Source organism: Peromyscus leucopus, chromosome 2 (genome assembly GCF_004664715.2).
Source record: "Peromyscus leucopus breed LL Stock chromosome 2, UCI_PerLeu_2.1, whole genome shotgun sequence".
In the NCBI taxonomy this organism is placed as follows: Eukaryota; Metazoa; Chordata; class Mammalia; order Rodentia; family Cricetidae; genus Peromyscus; species Peromyscus leucopus.
Genome location: NC_051064.1, coordinates 11,631,644 through 11,652,892, shown reverse-complemented (window position 1 = coordinate 11,652,892; position 21,249 = coordinate 11,631,644). Strand labels below are relative to the sequence as shown.

At 39.0% G+C, this 21,249-nt stretch overlaps 1 protein-coding gene across 1 annotated transcript in view; it reads right to left on the bottom strand.

The window, feature by feature from the left end:
• Positions 1 to 9,426: 9,426 nt before the first annotated feature.
• Atp6v0d2 (ATPase H+ transporting V0 subunit d2) overlaps positions 9,427 to 21,249 on the bottom strand; it is a 46,157-nt gene continuing 34,334 nt past the window's right edge. The window contains exons 4-8 of the mRNA XM_028885163.2: positions 19,818 to 19,897; positions 18,170 to 18,247; positions 12,614 to 12,790; positions 11,329 to 11,403; positions 9,427 to 9,761 (exon numbers count right to left, since the gene is read on the bottom strand). Of these exons, the coding sequence (XP_028740996.1) occupies positions 9,600 to 9,761; positions 11,329 to 11,403; positions 12,614 to 12,790; positions 18,170 to 18,247; positions 19,818 to 19,897 (572 nt within the window). The 3' untranslated portion in view covers positions 9,427 to 9,599. The remainder of the gene's footprint in view (positions 9,762 to 11,328; positions 11,404 to 12,613; positions 12,791 to 18,169; positions 18,248 to 19,817; positions 19,898 to 21,249) is intronic.

Sequence of the window (21,249 nt, the reverse complement as noted above, 5' to 3'; positions counted from 1 at the left end):
AATTTGGAGCTACTCAGGAACTGCAGAGAAGTGCATTTTCTCAGAAATCAGGATGTTATTTTTGTATACTATATTACTTAGACAACTGTATTTCATTTTCTGTAATCAATTTTTCAAAGTCAGGTGGAATAAACAACTGAAGTTCTAGAAAAAAATGGAAATGTATTTTTAAACTATTCCAATAATACTTAAGTAGGGCAAAAGGTGAAAATTCTAAGTTGAGCATTGTTAAGTGAGATGTTCTCTACATTTCTAAACATCCATTTGTACCTATATTTCAGCATCCTAATTCAATTACACAACTTATTTCTTGATTTTGTTATGAAAGATAGCAATGAGGAAATAAAGTTGGGTTTTTTTGGCAAGCTATATTGAATAAAGAAACAAAAGATATTTGGAATAGTATACTAACCTTGTTAGTTCAAGATATGACCATGGGAGTAGACTGGCGGATAATAGAAACATTAAGCTATCATGTATATTGGGCATGGGGAGATGGCTCAGTGGTTAAGAGTACTTGTTTTTCTTGTAGAGGACCTGGCTTCATTTCTGAGTGCCCACATGGAAGCTTACAACTGTGTGCAACTCCAGTTCAGAAGGATCTAATGCCTTCTGGTTTGTAGTGGCACTGCACACACATGGTGCACAAGCATGCATGTAAAAACACCCATACACATGAAGTAAAAATAAATAAATCTTTTTTTTTGAGACAGGATTTTTCTGTGTAGCTCTGGCTGTCATGGAACTCACTCTTTAGACCAGACCAGCCTTGAACTCAGAGATCTGCCTGCTTCTGCCTCCAAAGTGCTGGACTTAAAGGTGTGTGCCATCACTTCCCAGCTAATAAATCATTTTTAAGATGAAATCATGTATGTTAATTTACTCATGGAGATATTTTGTTGGTTTTTAGTTTGATTTTTGCTATAAGACAAAGAGTGCCTCATTTTGATACAGATAATGTGATGAATGCTAATCTCTCAAGAATGTGCAAACACATTTTGAAGGACGAGTGTTTTGAAGTCCACAAAGGGTATAATAAGAACATAAAAATGGCCTCTGCTAGTCCTGATATCAATCTCTTGGGAGAAAGCCTTGTTATTAATTTCTTATCTTTCTTGGTTGAAACAGCTTGGATGTTTTCCACATCATTGCATATGAATAAAATGATACATAGGTCCAGCACTCTCGGGTGGACAGAGAAGGTAATTCAGGTTGGTGGATACTAAAGGCAGTGGCATCCCGAGGGCTGCGAGATGAACATCTCTGCAGGAGGAACAGCTGTGTGCTTTGACACAACAGCTGAAATACTCTGGATTTAAAAATAAATGTGTCATCTATTTTCCCATTACTGTTTTTTAATGAATATTTAAAAAGTCCTTTTCTTAAATTCTGGCTCTGGGCTTACACTTGACAGTATTACTTGATTCCTAAAAGTTAATGGGGCTGTTTTCACTTTTTTTTTTGTCTAAAAAGAAAACCTCTTAATTTATATCAGTTTATGCAATAAGTAGACACTTTCTATTTAAAGAGAGTGCTGTTCTGTTGTGTCTATAACCATATCCACAGAGGTGGAAATCACTTTCTGTTAGGGTTTTGGATCTGAGGTGAGTCTTTCAAGCCCAGCAGAGTGCTCAAGTCCTTGCTTCATGGGCCCTTTGATGTCGAGCCACAGCCTTGGCATTGACTTCCTCAGAGGCTGAACCTGCTTGCTCTGACAGTGCCCTTGAGTTACATTTAAAGGTAGCCTTTATTTTCTTGTTCAGAGTATATTCTTCCCTAATTACATAAAGTGCTTACACTGTAATAATTATAGCCTAGTGGATAAATATGTAGGAAAATTCCAAAACTGTAAGAAAAAGGAAAAGGGAAAAACTATTAAAGTGTTAAGTTGATTTAAAAGATATTAATGCTTTTCATTTGACATCAATGAGATAGATTTTTGCCTACTTTTCTTAAAACTATCTCTTCAAGTGGGCAATTCTCACGGATCTAAGCTGGAGTTTTTGTTGTTTTTTGAGTCATGCTCTGCTGAGGTTTCTTCTGAACTGAGCTCTGCTTTCTGTTTTGTTTTTACGGAGGCTTTCCTTTTTTCCTTCCTGCTGCGCTTCCACATTTTCAAACCACTCCTGTGTTTAGTTCAGCCTCTCTGTGGGGCTCGGGCGGGGTCAACAGTGTCCAGCTGCTACCGATTTGAACCAATTACTGTCTCTGCAGTCTTTCCTGAAAGTGGCCTCACCCCGAACAGCAGAGGCCACTTCCTCAACATGGAGGCTTATGCTGCCCTCTGGAAATAGATGGATTGAAGTTTCTAACTGCTTTTCCTAGATTTCTAGTGTTTATTGAGGAGTTCCCGTGTCTGTCCTGACTGTGCCCTACTCTCCCACTTGACACACTTTGCTCATCTTTAAGCAAATAGATATGACTGTAAGATAGAACTGCTTCATCCCTAGGTTAAAATGAGGCAGTAGGGGAAAGCAACTTTCTTGTTCTACTGACGATAAAGCCCTAGAAGTAATTTTACCCACTTTATTATTCAGTTCTAGAGATAAGCTTCAGGAAATATCTCTTATGAGCATTTATCTTAACCAGTTCACAAAATTTCATTATTATTCTTGCCAAAACCAGGACCAGTGTATCCATCAATTTTAAGCGGCAGCTTATAGGCACTTTGAATCATAATTTCAATTTAGTTGGAGCTCAAACTGGTTGTGACCTCAACCCTCCGCCCTCTTCCCGACTGACGTGCTTCACTTTGTTGGCCAGGTGTGGAGTACTTTTCCACCTACACAGGGGTTTCCTCCTTGAAGCCTGCGTGCTCTGCTCAGTAGATAAGAGCATCTTACCCTCGGTTAAGAAAAGTATATGGAGCACTTGCATTTGATTTACTTTTGGGTGGGTGGGGGTTCCAAATGCCACAGTGCAATCATGGAAGTCACAGGACAACTTGTGAGTGCACTCTCTCCCTGCCACCATGTGGGCCTGGGCATTGAACTCACCCTTGTACCTACTGAGCTATCTCACAGGCCAGTAATTTTTACAACTAAAATCCTGTCCATCCATTTCTTCCTAAAGTGAGATTTTTCTTCCTTCTTCAGCCTCTGCAATTGAGTTTTCTATCCTGGCATCTGTAAATAGGTCAAAGATTTTATGCAAAAATTTGCCACTATAAAGAAGATATTCATTATTTTAAGAGACTATGTCTTAGTTGTCATCAGATTCCTAAACTACATGTGAATCCAAATGATTAAATTTATTCTAAGGACTGATGTTAAAATGTTCATTGCTAGTGTAAGGCTAATATCTCATGAATTACACCCAGCACAAGGCATACACTATGGTGATGATTCCTTAAAGCACACAGTTTTTATTTATGACATGATTTTGTCTGTTCCTCTGCCCTCCCCACATTTTTCTTCTTATAACAGGTTTCTGAGGCTCTGAATGATTTATTCAGCATGTACCACAGATATCATACCATCAGGGTAAATCAGAGGATCTAGACTGTTGGAGTGAGATTCATGGTCCTTTGCCTTCCAGGTCTCTTCAAATATTGTGAAATATGCTAATGAATTAAAAATGTATCATGAATGTTACTGAAGTCTGACTGTGGACACAGCTCAGTGGTTCAGCACTTGCCTCACATGCACAAAGCTAGTTTGCTCTCCTGCACGGCCGTACCAAGACAAAACAAAGCAACAGATAAAAGCCAAAATGAAACAAAACTCTGCAAACCCTCAGCTCTGCTTCCTTTCTCTTTTTAAAATATCTTTTGCCCCAGTGAGCTAATGACAGGGGACTGGTCTCCTAAACTTTCTTAATTTTTAAAAGTTCATGATGGTATTACAGAGATAACCCAAAAGACATTAGTAACCTCTCCTGAAAAACAAAAATTGTTTTAAAGTCTAAATTCAAACAACCCCAAATGTAAAGCAGACAGCATATTATATGGTGAGTCATGCATTAATAGTTCACTTTGGATAATTAGATGCTTTAGTTTTAGAAAACCTACAAAAGCAAATTGTGTGTGTGTGTGTGTGTGTGTTTGTGTAGAGGGGGCAGGGGTCTCTGCAAACACCATGGCCAGCAGCATAATGATCTGCATGAGGCAAGAAGGGAATCCAGTTCAATACTACTTAGTTAGCCCTTGTTGGTTCTAACTTCTAGAGTCTGAGGCCAGGCAGTTAATTTTAAGACATGTTGAAGTACAGCACAATTTTGGAGAAAAGCTTCCTAGTGACAATTATCCCAACCCCATGTGCACAAGAAAGTTTAAGGCGTGACTATATCAAAACTCTTTTGCAAAGCACATGTGACCTCTTCCATAAAGATGAGTTCTATAGCTTAAGGACCTAGGATGTTGTGTGGTCTCAGTCATACAGATAGTATAGAGGTAGAGTTCACCAAGCTACAAAGTACATGTGACATCTCCCCTAAGCTTGGGCTCTATTGACTGAGAAGCAATGCTCAAGATAAAGGTATAGGGAGGAAGAGTATGGGATAAGCATAATAGTCTCTGGATTTTGGTGTGGGCTGGCCCTACATATAGCAGATTACCTATTAACTATATCCACTCCCAGCCTTCTAGATGGAAAAAGGCATACACATCTTTTCCACGGAGATAAGTCTAAATGTTTAACATTCCTGGTTTCCCTAGTGCTATGGGCATGAGGATCCCATACCCTTTACAAAATAGAAATGTATTAATTACTGAAAACATGAAATTACTTCTCAAAAGGGTAAGAAAGGTGTGTAGCTCAGTGGTAGAGCATATGTCTAGCATATAATATCAATTCCCAGCACTGACAAAATAGATGTTAATGATGACTTTCACTGCTGAAGATTAAGAGTAGTATTAGTGGCTCTGCTACAGTCATGTTATTGTTTATAAGTCTTATGCTATTGTTTGTAAGAAAACCATGTGCATGTTATTGTTTATAAGAAAGGTACATGTATGCTACAGTTTGTAACTAACCACTAGTACAACTAGTCTTTCAGGTGCCAAAGTCAGCTATTATTGAGGAGTTCCTACTTTGCTTCCCATGTAGTCAGTGATTACAGGTATTAAATGGTACTTGTGAATCTGGTAGACTCATCATTGTCTGGGGAGTTTCTCCTTTGTAAAGTACTGGTGCCCACAGTGGTCTCACATGGACCTTCTTACTTATTCTCTTTCCTTTATAAAAACAGTTCCAATTCACTTTCCCTAGTGTAATCATCCAGGCACCATCCTCATTGAGCCACTTTCTAGTGGGTTGGACTTCAGTTAGCAGTCAAACCCTCAGTCAGTGGTAGAAACTGGAAACGACATCACAAGGTGACTGAGGACAGAAAAGCAGGTGGGAAATAACTGATGAGAGCCCAGATGAAATAATGAGATGTGAAGAAGAAATGATTTAGGAAAGAAGATTTGTCCCTTAGTGTAAGTTTTGTGTTTTCTTTTTGTGTATATAGAAGATATGTTTTATGACAATGTTATCATCCAAAATGACATCAAAACTCCTGGACTCAACTGTTGTAAAGTATAAAGGATGAAATCACTTAAAATGATGTCCTCTGGTAAGGTCATATATACTTCCTAGCAATGTGTGTGTGGAGAAAAAATGACTGAAAATAAATCATAATATGATTCTCACAATAGGGAGAGTTTTGGTTCAAAGTAACAAAGCCAAACAGATAACTACAGCTGAACTATAGTCCAATGCATCCCATGTCTTTCTTTTCTGTGGATCTAAAACATTTCAAAGTGGTAATCCTGAGTGTTAATATTAAAGAAGCCTTCAGAGCTGATTAGCATACAGTCACCACTAGCCAAAGGTTTCTCTTGTTCTCCATGTCATCTTACACTGCCACTATGCTGAGCAGCCAGTGAGATGGGGCACATTAGCCTGGTTGCTTTAGACTGGCAAACCAAATGCCTCCATTGCCAAAAACACCATCCTTAAGTCAAGCTTCCCCAGATTCAGGCCTCCTCTACTGCCTCATTCATTGTTGCGCATCCCTGAAGCACCAGAACACATTATATGATGGTGCTTCTTTTTCGATGTTCAGTAAATATCTTTACATGTACAACTGCTAAACCTCATTTTAGTCCTAACAGGTTTCTGACCACAGATAGTTGGAAGGAGGTCTTGTAAAGTCATGATGGCAATGCTAAAAGGAGCGAGGAGGGACAGGGTGTGAGTAGTCTGCAGAAGCTATGAATCAGAAGGTAGGACTGGCTGCTGATTGAAAGGAATCTGAGGGTGGAATTTACTAGACTATACTACTGCAAAGTGAGGTACAACAGGTGACACAGAGAGAGAAACCAAGAGGTTAGTGAAGTGTTGGCAGCAGCACAGGGAAAAGAATGGTGAAGGTGAGAACTTCAAAACCAGAATACATCAGTTGTAGCGGCGTATGTTTGTAATCTGAGTACTAGGATCCAAAGGCATAGAGATCAAGGGCAAGCCATGGCGCCATATCAAGACTGTCTCAAAACAAATACAAAGATGGAAATAAAAAGCCAACCAAAACCCCTCACTTAGAATAGGAAATAAATTCTTGTCTTCTTGTTTGCCATGGTTCAGTCTCTTCTCAAGACTCAAGACAATCCACTAATTGCAAGCTCTATAAAATAAAATAACCAAGTTACATATGTCCAGTATCTAATTGCATGGAATAAATGTTTCCATTTCAAAAATGAAGAACAGAAGGATTTAAAAGAAATGCTGAAATCCAGAAGGGAAAATGCCAACCACTGTTTCCCCATATCCAGCATCTGGGGCTCATGATAGAATAATTTGGGCTCCAATGGCCTTTGGCATCCCTGCCTCTCCCGTTCTGCTGTCTCCAGCACCTGTGATCTCTCTCTGACTGGTTGCACTCTGTGTCTATGGCTTTCTTCAGCAGATCTCCCATAATCCTGGCATCTACAACATCCTACTGACCCCATTAGAACCTCACCTTTACCTTCCTTTCACACAATTGTCTCTCAGAACCTGCTTGTAGGGGAATGCAACCCTGAAAAGTTTTGCTTAGCCTCAGTAGATCTCTAGATTGTTGGTTCAAGAATCCCTGGCTCTATCACTTTTATGTATTTCATGCATGCAAACTGATTTCTGCTAGCTTATGAAGTATCCTGCCTGGCAATCTCTGGCCCATGGTTGCACCAGTCTCTCTGTACCTTTGAGATTGATCCTGAGAAACAAAAAACAAAAACAACAACAAGAGAACCCAAACAGTTCCCCAGGGAATTGGTTTGAGCTTAGAGTCCCTTCAGTTCTCCTGGAATTCTCAGCACAAACATATTCCTTTCAAATTAACTTTAATTTTCACAGATGGGATCCTTTGACCATTTGGATCTTGCCCTCAGGGCACCTTTTTAATTGTCCTAGTATAGAGCAAGAGGGCTCCCTTTAATGGTGCTACTCTTTTTAGCAAATATAGCTGTGTTGTCTACACCTATGTTGTCTGTAATTTCAAATTTGTTCATACTCCTTTTTACCCTGAATGCATGTTTTCATGTCTTTCTGTTCTTGATGCTTTCTCTCATTGTAGATCTTGATAAAAGCAATGAGTAGTAACCATGACATGCTCTGAATGTTGTACTTTCCTGAAATTTCTCCTACCAAGCGAACAGTCAAGTTCCTTTGAATTTAGCTTCTGTTGCGTTTTTATGACACAGGCAGAATACAGCCAGATTCCTTAAAACAATATCACACGAATGGCTTCTAGCTGAGTACTCACTAGAAATCACATGAGATGAGGACTCTACAGTCTGGATTTCTCTTAGCATTTTGTTTTTTCAAGCTCATATCAGAATGTCCTATTAAGTGCTGCTTAGAATATTCTGGGGTTGTTCTAGAGGAGATTCATGGAGAGGAGATAGATACGACTTGCTTTTGTATAATCTAGATAATGTAAGACACAATCTCTTTTCCTCCATCAATAACTTCTTTTCAACAGGCATAAGTTTCTGCATTTGAGGCCTCATCACTGGTTTATGAAATTGGAATGTAACTATTGATTTTAGTTCAATGTCTCTGTGAGATGCATCCATAACTTCTTAAATCTATTTCTCATACAAACCAACTTTAAAGGCCAATGAATCACACAATAAAGTTTATCATAACCACTTCAGTATTAATTTCCTGTATTAGTTACTTCATTGTGTTGCTGTTGCAAAATACCCAATGAAACAACTTAGAGAGGGAAGGGTTTATTTGGCTCACAGTTTGAAAGTACAGTCTACCACGGTTGAGAAGGTATGGTGGCATAAGCTTGAAGTAGCTGGGTACATTGCACCTGCAGTCAGGAAGCAGGCAACTTGCCTTTCTTCTTAGTTCAACAAATCATTATTTTTCCTTATACTTATAAATGATTTTTCTACAGAAAAATGTTGTGCTCCTTAGTTTATGCATGCTATTCTAGACAGTATGTTTATATACTTTGGTAAGTATGCTTATACAAAGAAGGTTCAAATTAGCTCAGCATGTTTTTTTAATTTTATTTTTACAATTGTTGTGTGTGTGTGTGTGTGTTGCATATATAAAAGTTAGAGACAATCTTGTAGTACTGAGTTACCTTCTACCATGTGAGCTCCAAGGGATTGAACTCAGGTAGGTAGACAGCATGCTCCCTTACCTGCTGAGTTGTCTTGTTGACTGAGCATATTTAATTCTTGAAGCATAGCAAATACAGACTATATTTAAGAACACTCTTGCTATTTAGAGAAAAGATTGGGGACATATTTTACTATTTTATTTTTCTGAGCAGCCCTCTCCACTGGTTCCAGGCTTTATGATGCAACCATACTAAATCTGTGACTTTTTTCTTCTGAAGGAACAAAATATAATTTGTGGAATTTTCCTCTTGAAAACAGTGTGACAGACCACAGGTATAGATATCCATATATTTTGCTTATCTCTCTGCTTCTCTGTCTATCTGTCTTTGTCTCTCTCTGTGTCTCTCTGTCTCTGTCTCTCTCTGTCTCTCTCTCTCCATATATATATATATATATATATATATATATATATATATATATATATATATATTTGTGGAAAACTACTTTATTAGCAATTTAGCAACTCTAACATCTTGGAACTCTGTCTTTCTCAGACTTACCAATCCAAGTGTCTTGGGGGGGGGAGAGAAGATAATATTATTCACCAAACATGGTATATGTTGGCTACACACAGCTTTGCAGTTTTGTGACTACAAGGAAGGAATCTTCAGTTAAAAAGTAGATCAGGCACTCAGTGTTTGAGTTTGGGGAGAAGAATCAAAAAGGAAGAGTGAAATACCCATTTAGGTAGGATTTTAACATAACTAAATGAGAGTAGGAAAAATACTACAGGGTCAATTAAAATGACTGCGTAAGGTCAGTGAGCAATGAGACATAAATGTGAAAAAAATGATTAAGGTTTGCTGAAAATAAAAAGGGAACACTTTGTTTTAAGTTCAGTTTACTAGACTTCCAGGGGACATGCAATTCATTGAGAGGAGATATGTAAGACTTACTGTTGTATATTCTAGATAATGTAAGACACAATCCCTTTTCCTCCCTCAATAACTTCCTTTCAACAGGCATAAGTTTCTACATTTGAGGCCTCATCACTGGCTTATAAAATCGGAATGTAACTGTTGATTTTAGTTCGATGTCTCTGTGAGATGCATTCTGCTATCCACACGATATTTCTCATCTCTTGCTCCTTCAACTTTACATATGCATAAAACACACCATAGTGGAATTGCCTGTTGAATGCCAGCACATTCATTTGCACCTAAGGAAGGAAAAAGATGACATGGACCATCAGCTGGTCTACAACATACTACATTTATGAAGTAACACACAAGCTAGAAATGTTTTCTGTTTCTATGGTGCTCATTTGTTCTTAAGTATAAGTTAGACCAATAGTGGGAGCAGAGGTAACTTAACACATCTTAAGGAAGTGTTACATGGACAAATGTAGCAGGTATCAACCTTAAAAAGTAAATTTATGGACAAACAAGATAAGCTTCACTTCCTAGCACTACAAGCAAGAAAGGTATGTTTGGGGAATGTATGTTAACTTTGCAGTAATATATATATATATATATATATATATATATATATATATATATATATATAAAATTTATATATCTGACTTTCATTTGGTGGGCTAACCCAGTTTAGGTAAAGTATTCCTTCTTGGCCACTACTTCAAAAAATCTGAAGAGATGTTTAAGGCTGTCTACCTCTCAGGGCAGTGTGATAGTGTTCTGAATTTAGTCTGACATTGTGAGCTTTATTTTTAGGTGCTCTGTAACTACAGTCCATGCAACTGCATTGCTTTGTTCTATAAAATTAAGTAAGCAAAAGAAAATGAAATTCCTGAAGACCAGAATAAAGTTGCAAATTGAACAGTTTTTTCACTTTGCTCCATTTTGATATTAGGATGGAAAGAAAGCAAAAGAGGTATGTGGTCCATCCTGCTGCTCTGCAAACCCTAAGCAACACAGTGAGAAGTGGAGGCCACCCCTGTTCTGTACAACAGACACTCATTTTTTTCCTGAGAAGAGCAGCTTCCTTGATGGCCCCTTTGTGGTGCTGGTACAGACTGTGTAGTTTTTAAGGATCTCTAATATGTTGGATTATTTGTCTTGTTTCTATTTCTTTCTATGAAAGTGGGCTGTTGGAAAATGCCCAATGTCTAGGTACAGAAAAGTTCCCAAGATGCATACAGTGGCATCCCAACTCTGAAGTCTGGTTCTTTATTAATGTCAATCAGGTAGGCATGGGTGGGGCATCAATTGAATATACTAGAAAAAATCTCTAGATTTATGGAAACCAACTTGATTGGGAAAAAATAAAAATTTTCTTTATTAAGTAGTGCAGTAGCTAAGGACTTGACTACAAGTGATTAACTAATCTGCATTTTTTAGGGAAAGGGAATAATCTAGGCTTTGCATTTCCATATGACTATTTCCCAAGTAGGTATAGCTGTGCCTGCATTTTAACTATGTATAAACGCTTCCTACAGGTGACATGGATTAGGGCGTGAGAGGAACCAAACTGAGAGGAGTTAGTATCTGTGGGACATTCTTGCTTTCCTTTTGTAGCTACTAACTATGGAAAGTCACTTCTAAAGCTTCCACTAAACATTCATTCTGTACAGGAATATTTATGGGAAACTATATATGAGCTGCAAGGCTCTAACCCTCTAAGGAAGCAATAATGCACAATGTTAACTGAAAAGCATCAATTGTCCTGATGAAATATAAAAAGAAACTCCAAGTGAGAAAACATTTAAAAGCCATGATAAAAACAACAAAAGCATCTAAACCATAACATTTCCACGTCTGCCATACCTCTCGCTCATAGAACACATCTTCCAATGTCTTTCCCCCACTGCCACCTACAGCCTCAAACAAAGGCTTGTAAATCTGAAAAACAAAGACAGGAGTTTAAGTGTAAAGGATATTTCATTTCTTACAAATGCATAGAGATACATTTTTTTTTTTTAGCAAAATAGATATTGGTAATGTGTGTGTGTGTGTGTGTGTGTGTGTGTGTGTGCTTTAAAGAAAATTTGTACTGAATGCTTTTGGTCAAGGCTTTCACTTTCTGACAACCCCTATTCCTCCTGCCCCAAATCCAAACAAACAAAGAGGTGAATAAAATTCTCACTTTCTCACTTGTGGGCTGAATGGCTGCAAGCATTTGGAAAAAGCTATGTTTTTCTCAATGTTCATTGTCATTTTCACACATAAAAACATTGAACTTAGTGAACTCTACAGTTTGACCAGTATAGGTTTGTGAGTTCCTTGAGATGACAACTGATGCGTATCATGGAATCTCAAGTGCAGAATGAGTGGAAACTGGGGAGAAGCTCAAAATTAAACATTATACTAAAGCGTTGCCCACAATTATAGATGAAATACTAAGGAGGTTTATGTCTACTGTTTGCTGACTGTTTTACTGGAAGGATTCAGAACCCCACAAGGAAACACCCGGGTCATTCTTAAACTGAGGAAGTGAACTGCAGGACATACATGTGACTACCCGCAAAGCTGAGGAAGTGGGTCTGGGTGAGCGGAATAAGCGTGTGTGAGGAACTCCAGCCAGTCTTAGAGTGCTGAGGAGAGCAGAAGGAGGAAAAGCGAGTGAACGGTTCTCTTCCTCTCCCCGTTTCTGCCACTCAGCAAAGGGGTTGTGAAAACCCACACATATTCCATATTCTCATACTGTCCCTGTTCGTGTAGTCTCGTGTTCTGTCCTGACTCTGTTTCCCCAGTGGGTACTTGAAAGGAACATTGAGGTCAGGCTGTTTTATGTAACTTTGACATAAACTCTCACTTCCAGGAAATTGCTGCAGTCTCTTGGGGAAGTTGCTTTATAAGGTACTTCAAGACGTGCTCAGATAACCACTCCTGGGAGATTTAGACAAGGGCTTTCTTGGCAGGACTCTTAGAAGGCACCAGCTTGGACTGGAAACTTGAAGTGTTTCTCTGGGAGGCGTAATTACAGCGAGAGGCGCTGCTTGCTGCCATCTGGATATCACTTTGGATAAGGTGTCTGAATGGATGTGTGAGCTTCTAAAGGGCCTGTGCTGAAGAAATGCAAGGCACTCAGGGTGCTGGTGAAATCACTTACTCCATAATTATCTGCTACTCTCTTCATCTGCTCAAAGTCTTCAGCTTGAGCTAACAAATGCAGCCCCTCAGGATAGAGCTTGCCACAGGTGGGGAAGAGGGTCTCTCTGTCTTCTTTGCTCAATTCAGTGCCAAATGAGTTCAGAGTGATGATTAAAGCACGTCTGTCGGCCTCAAACTGAAAGGGAAAGACGAGAGCAGCAAATCTAATAATCTTTTACACCACATGCTACATGCAGAATTGCATCTCTGAAGTGATCCACTTCCCACGTCTAATTACAATGTAGGCATGTGTTACTAATGTCCCTGTAGTCTTGAAAGGGAGTAATTTGTTTGTGGGGGGGGGGGAATTGCATAGCCCTGTGATGGCCTATGACTCTTGAAACCCTATCAAGCTTTATTTCCCAGGCTCCCTGCAACGAGTTACATGTTGCTCTCATGTAGGTCACAAGAGTCACAAGAGTAATAAATGTGTCTTCCATAAAAGTGGTAATAATGCCACTCAAGTTCAGTCATGGAAGGGATAAAGCAATGCAAGCAAAAATTTCTGCCATGGTGTTTGAACAACAAAAATGTGCATCACTACATATTACTAACCCCTTCTAATTGTTCTCGTCACTATGTTGGTGTTGTTACTGTTTGTGATGATGAGGATGCCAGTGTTAGTTCCTGCCAAGCTGGCTCACTGATGCAACTTGCACATCCCTTAAAAGTGTCAGTTAGTCACAGTTCTCTATTTTTGCCCTCTTGCCTGTTCTGTCTGTCTGTCTGTCTGCTTGCCTGTCTCTCTCGGTCCCCAATCTGAGACAGCCTTTTTCTCTTTCACTATCCTCATCCTCCCTCTCCCAATAAACGTCTTGCATTCACTCTGCTGCATGTGGTATGTCCTCTTAGTGGCATACCTTGGCAGGGCCCATTGACGATATCCACTTCACAGTGATTTATCCCTTCATCCAATCCATCCCTCATGCATGTCATACCAGCTCTATCATTAAGCCACATCCCTAGTCCTATTCACTTTATAGAATTAAACTTTATACTACAGACCATCTTTATTTTCATGGTTTGGAATTTTTTTAATGACCCATCATCTCTGATTCTGTAGCTAAGAAACATGTGGCTTGGAATAATTGATCTTCTTTTTAAGGCCTGATTCTTTATGATTGCTAAGAGGTCAGTATGTACTGATGACCTATGTTGAATACCATAGGCTGCTAAGCTCCTGTTCCATCAATCCTGTTTCCTGTAATCATGCTTGTCTTTCTTGAGATTTCTTTCCTATTACTTTGTTCTCCATGTTTCTGCTGTGATATAGATATATAGGATATAGAGATGATAACATAAAAGGGTAGATTAATGAACCTACTTTTAAAGAACAACAACTTGTTTAAAATGTTTTACATTGGTATAGATTTTAGTTTATGTTTAAAATGTTTTACATTGGTATAAATTTTAGTTTATTGATGCATACTTAAAGTGAATTTTGTTATACTGTATATATATATTTCTATTCTTGTTTGAGGTATTATGTTTATGTAATTTAAAATTTAAAATTGTAATGGATAATCAAGAAATAGATTAATAATTAGTCATCTATGATAATCATATTTATAGCCATGTTAGTTAAGTCTTCTAGGTATACATAGATATATTTCAGATAGATAGGTAGTCTTCAAACACTTCAAAGACCTACAGAATATGGCATTTAAATGTTTTAAAAATTTAGACGTTCTGGACAGTGAGACATGTCTGCTCCTGGCAGCACTGGATTTACTTCGGAGAGGAGGATGGGCATCGAAGACACTCCATGTGGAATTTATCTTCACCTTGGAAAAGATAGCCATTCAGGCAAGAAACTGTTCTTGCCTGGACTGCTTGATCGTCTGGACATGCAAGACCCATGGAAGGATGACCACTGAACTTTGCTTGACAAGATGGTCCTTCAGGTTCCTGCTTTGCAGAGAAAACTGACAGACATTCTACAGGACACTGAAAAATGACGGAGAGACTCTAGCCTTGTGAGGTGAAGACAGATGCCCCCACTTTATAAATTAGGTGACTGTCCAGGCTGCCAACTGTCTCTGTCTACCCTGCAAGACTCCTGAAAGTTGCTTACATCCTTCTCCCATTTCTCAGGTAGTATATCCTTCTGAGGTCTTTGATGTGGTTAAAGACTAGATAGTTATAGTTTCCTCAGTTATGATAAAAGATAAGTTAGATATAAAACCTTAAAGTCACAAATATAAGATAGATAGGATATCTTCTTTAATATTGTAACTGTAATTCTTGCTCAATAATTGTTTTGTTATATGTAATTTTACTATGTTAAGGTTAAAACCTTCCTTTTTAAAAAAAGAAGAAAAGGGGAAGTGCTGTGGATATCGCTCTATATAAATAAAACACTGATTGGCCAGTGACCAGGCAGGAAGTATAGGTGGGACAAGGAGAAAGGAGAATTGGGGGAACAGGAAGAAGGAGGGGGAGACACTGCTAGCCACCGCCAGGACAAGCAGCATGTAAAGATGCTGGTAAGCCATGAGCCATGTGGCAAGGTATAGATTTATAGAAATGGGTTAATTTAAGATATAAGAACAGTTAGCAAGAAGCCTGCCACGGCCATACAGTTTATAAGTAATATAAGTGTCTGAGTGATTATTTTATATGTGGATTGTGGGACTGTGGGGCTTGGTGGAGCCTGGAGAGAAGCTCTCCAGCAACACTGCTGTCTCTCAGTTTTTCTTATATTCACATTAACTCTTCCATAACCCTCTATTCATTTTATCCTGAAATATATATCTGTATACACACACACACACACACACACACACACACACACACACACACACACACACTTACCTTTCAACCCGCTGAGTCCAATTCATGCTTTCCATAAATGAATGGATATGGGGGTCATCCACCAGGACATTGGGGAACCTACCAGTGGCAACGCCACACTCCTAGAGAAAAGTAACTCTCTTCTCCAGCAGCCACATCAACCATCAATAGCCTCTCAGCTAGGGGTTGGGCCTCAGGTGCTCTTCTCTACTCCACCCTGGGATTTTAAATTGAGATGATCTCATGCAGGTCTTGTGTAGGTAACCACCACGGCAGTGAGTTCATGTGTGTAACAACTGTTATGTTCAGAGGAAAGCATTTCACTGCACACTTCCCTGTCTACTGGTTCTTACAATCTTTCCTCCTAGGCCCCTTTCCACTCCCCCAAGGACTCCTCCTCTTCTTGTCCTGGCCATGCAAGAGGAGGTCGCTGCAGGAGGGAGCACATGCCATTTGGAGGATGGTTACAACTTAAACACCTAAGGAAGCCACTGGAAAGTTGGATAGACTATATGTATTATTCAAATAATCCCTTCATTTCCTATCTCTTGCCTTTGTAATAACAAAGTTTATTTCTTATAGTTTATTTCTTAGCTTGTAAGCACATGTTCCATTCCATACATCTGCATGCTCAGGTCCTTGAAGTAGTTCATACTTACTATGTCATTCTAAAATCTGTCCCTGTACTTTTCCATTCCCTACTCTTAACTATTGGAAGAGTTCTGTTTTTGTTTGTTTTTGTTTTTGTTGTTGTTCATTTTTGGAGTCAATGCCTATCACATAGTAGCATTCTGTCTACTGAATCTAACAGAACAACCTCTCTGATTTCATCACCTCTGAATTCTCTACAATATTTTCTACAGTGATGCTACTGGAAGTCGTGGCTCAGTGGCTTTGAAATCAGTGAAAGTTTACTAAAAATGCAGAATCTCAAACCACAGTCTAAAGTTAAACCTACTGAACCACACTCTGCCTTTTGAGAAGATTCCACAGCTGTTCACCAGCAAAAGAAAGCTGCAAAGAATGGCTCTGAGCTGTCCTTCATTACTTTCCACACTTACTAGCTAATAACAAAGCCAGGCTTGCAACAGCTCTCCTGGAAGGCTTTTGTTAAACAGGTGTTTCTTATCATCAGGAGAATGAGCATTCCCACTGGTCCTTTTGATTGCTCTCATGGAAATGATGGGTGGGTCAGAAGCAGGGTAGCCTTATTTGGAAGCAAAGGCAGTTACATTCTGGCTCCTGCATATAATCAGTCCTGTAAATCATTTTAGAATTTCCAGGGAAAAGAGAAGAACTGCAAATGGGGTTGTTCATGGCAATTAGAACCCTTGAAATGAAAGTTAGGGTGGGATAAGCAACATGCAGGTAGTTGTCCCAGATGTGCTTTGGTATTTTCTAGTTGTAAGATGTTAGAACTTTAAGGAGAGAAGTATGACAGGGTTGGCAGCGTTGCTGATATCAAGTCAACAGAGACCATGCCAGAGGAGGTCGCTGCAGGAGGGAGCACATGCCATTTGGAGGATGGTTACAACTTACACACCTAGGGAAGCCACTGAAAAATTGGATAGACGGGTAGATGGGGAGAACCAGGAAGCACTTCACATGCCAGGTTAAGGAGAGATGGTTCTGACTGACTATCATGGATTATCCAAACAATCCCTTCATTTCCTATCCCATGCCTTTGTAATAATGAAGTTTACTCCTAATTGTTTATTCCTTAGCTTGTAAGCACACGTTCCATTCCATACCTCTGCATGCGGAAGGAGTATTCTCATCGAAAGCTGTCTTTATCATAACACGTGCTTCTATTTCTGGCCTACTTGATTAGGTTTTCTTTTGAATTCTTTTTATACTTTAATGTTCTTTATTCCTTTTGTCTGAAGGCTCTTGGTATGATGTGTAGCCTCATAGTGAACATCACTCTAATTTAAAAAGTTTAAATATATTGTTCTCTGATCACCCCTAAGCAAGTCTGACACAGCATTCCTTTTATTTTTCAAGAGGCTTAGAGAGCCACTGAGAGAAATGTGTTAAACACTAAGTGCAATCTGTGCCCTGGGATGAACCCTAGCCTCTCTTGATGTCCACCCCAATCTCCCATGCATCTATGGGTCAATCTTCTGTCAAGAGGACCTCTGAGCATGGGTGGGATCTAAGGTGATAAAGACAAAATTTAAAAGGGTGTTAACATCAGCTCCAGAGAAGACACTGACTTGGTGTCCCACACATAATCAAATTCCTGCTCCTTGTGTGTTTTGAACTATATTCTTTTTGCTGGAAGCTCTAATGGTGGAGGACTGCTTAGGTAGGTTTTGTTTTAGGTTTTTATAAGGATGATGTCACTGTGGACAGAGCTATAATGGACTGTAGTGTCAACCCACAGGTGATTCCTGCTGTTCAGTGTTCCCTCTTACCAGTTGCTGTAGTATACAAATATTTAGCGAATTGTAACCTATTTTCTACATATCCATCAACATGAATCATAACCACACATTTATAGTTATTTTGTCTGGTTAATTTTTGCATGGCCAGCAATGGAATCCAAGGCACCATGTGTTCAACCACTGAGCTACAAAGCTAGCTTCCAAGGAAACACTACTCTTAAGACATCAAATGACGTTGCTTATTAAATTTTCAGATAACTTCTGAGATAAAGAAACACAACATGGTCAAAGCAAGGACAAGTATGTAAACTCATGAGCCAAAGAATCCTTCTTACCTCAAGAATAGGGCACATAATTTCTGCTGTGACATCACCGTGATCCTTGCAGAATTTGTAGAATGCCTCAAGGTAAGACTTAGAAAGAAGAGAGATTATAAACAATGAAATAAGTAATTTTCCCTCTAGAAATTTCTAAGTCATCTTTTCATAGCTTATGAAATGCTCTAGTGGAAATGGAATTGTTTCTCTCATAGGAGGATATTCCATGGTAAATTTAATAGAGATTTAATGTACCTGTGGCCCAGACTAAAAAAAAAAACTCCATAAAAGAACGAAATTGCACTTATCACAGTGTCTAATTACTTAACAAGCATTTATGTAGTTAATTCCAGCTATTCTAACAAGACTGCCAAGTCATTTGCTGAGCTCTGCAAATGATTTAGTAACTCTAATATTAAATCTCGTCAGGCACATTGACTTTGACTATGTGAATATATTGGAAAAGCAGAACCTGGGTTGTAAGGTTAAATTTCCTGGATTTGTATTCCAGCTCTAATACTTAACTAACTCGATACTAAGTTATTTCTGTCAAGGAAGCCTCATGTCTCTACATCTTTCAGGTTTATATGAGGAACAAGAATTATATACAAATCACAGCTTTTCTATTAGATTGAGTGAGTTAAGGCCCATGAACTGCTTAGAACACTATGTTCTGTTATATCCCAGGAATGCCTCCTTACAAGTATCTCTTTATAAAACAAAAGATGACTATAAATAAAATGCCTTTGAGGGGACTATGTATTTGAGCTTAATACACTATTTACATACCACAGTGGTGTATATTAATTTATTGTATGATAGTGTCCAGTAGCAGATTTTCTTGCCTTATGGTACATAGCCTAACGCTAATGGTGGTAACACAATCCAGACAATCTGATGTGCAGCAGCACATATGACATAGCATTTACCAGTTGTTAATGCTCTCACAGGATTAAAATTGCATGGACAGATTAATTATAAGACTCAAAGTTTTAGAACCAGATCTGTCATGGGCCTGCCCCCACTTTTACCCCAGGGTACTCTTGAGTAGGGAATAAATGAGAAATATTTAGATAGAAATATAGAGGGGAGAGAGACAGATAGAAACACAGGATAGCCTTGGGAGGGCCTGGATCAAAATCCAGCAGCCCCTTCTGTCTCTTCTAAAGGGCTATTTATAGAAATGTCAAGGGGTGGAGCAAAAGACCTCCCCCCAACACAGTCAAGTGCAGACCCTTCCAACACCTGATAATCATGCACATAGTCAACCTTAGGCAGCCCTACTGTGTAAAGCAAGCTCAGCTCTCACTAGGAAACCTTTGTGGACTCCCACAAAGATCTACAACAGAGATGGATGATACAAAACAGAATGCCTACTGTCTATGCTGTTTGCCTATGATATGGTTTTTCCCACACGTTTATCTGCCCATCTACCATCATTAACCAACACTTTTTGCATTTAAAGCATTGTACATAGAGCAAAGGATAGGAGAAAATGACATGCATGCATATAACCATAAATGAGCCCAAACAATAAAAACTATATTCCAAATATGCATTGCTTAATAATTGCAGAAACTGGCCAATGGGCAAAGTAACTGTTAATAAAGAACTCCATTATGTTATATTGTGTAATCAAGAAAAATACATCTGGGAAAAGAATTACCTTGTATAGTTTATTGCGCAGTAGTTCAATATTCAGTTCATCGAGAGTATTTTCAGACATACAGTCTTGGAAGAATGGAGCTGAAAGCAAAGGTATATGAATCACAAGTGAGACTACAAACTAGAGGAAATAGCACAGCACTATCATCCTGTGCTCACTGCAAATGAGAACTCAGTGCAGCAGCAGTCCACACTGGGTAAGGCAAACATTGATTGGGGTGGTAGAACTTGTTATTCATTAAGCATTTACTGCGTGTGAACCCTAGACACTACTTGTTGTACCAAAGACTGGATACACATTAGCTTATTTAATTTTCACAACCTTGGAAACAGTCACCTAAGGCTTGCTTACTTTTTGCAATTCCTTTTGCTGTGGATATCTCTCTATATAAATAAAACACTGATGGCCAGTGACCAGACAGGAAGTATAGGTGGGACAAGGAAAGAGGAGAATTGGGGAAACAGGAAGAAGTGGGGAGAGACACTGCAGCCACTGCCAGGACAAGCAACATGTAAAGACGACAGTAAGCCACCAGCCACGTGGCAAGGTATAGATTTATAGAAATGGATTAATTTAAGATATAAGAACAGTTAGCAAGAAGCCTGCCATGGCCAAAAAGTTTATAAGTAATATAAGCATCTGAGTGATTATTTTATACGTAGATTGTGGGACTGCAGGGCTTGGTGGAACCTGGAAAGAAGCTCTCCAGCAACACAACCTTGTAGAAATATTTACCATCTGCAACCCAATTTATACCAGGCACATTATTTTACTAAAATTATGTTTAAATTCATTTTCAAAACTGTTGTGATATGAAATGAGGAAAGTGGAGGTAAACTGAAGTGTCCAAGTCATTGTACTGGGACCTTGCAGAGCTTGCCTTCGGATTCATGGCTCACTCATTCCAGACTCAACTTGTTTCCACCAGGCACAATATCCAAGCCACAGATATTTAAAAGTGACCAAGCATTCCCTTACCTTTATAAAACACCTGTTTAAAGGGCAACTATTTTGGCTCAGAGTGTGGTCTCATGGGTAGAACGTGTTCTTAGTGTGCAAAATACCCTGTGTTTAACCCTGCTCCCCAAATTATTTTGTTTTTTATATTTTCATATGTTTGAGTATTTTGCCTGATGTATGTCTGCACCATGAGAATGCCCAGTGCCTGCAGAGACCAGAAGAGGCTGTTGTATCCCCTGGAACTGGAGTTACAGATAGTATGAACCATCACATGGGTTCTAGGAATTGAACCCAGGTCCTCCAGAATAGCTGCCAGTACTTTTAACCATGGAAACATCTCTTCAGCCTCTAGTCCTCAATTTGAAATGAAAGCTATTTTGCCCATGACCAACAATGAATTGCTACCATCTAGAATTTCTGACAGTGATAATGCTTGAAATTTGTCCCATTAACATTTTGAACAATGGCATTG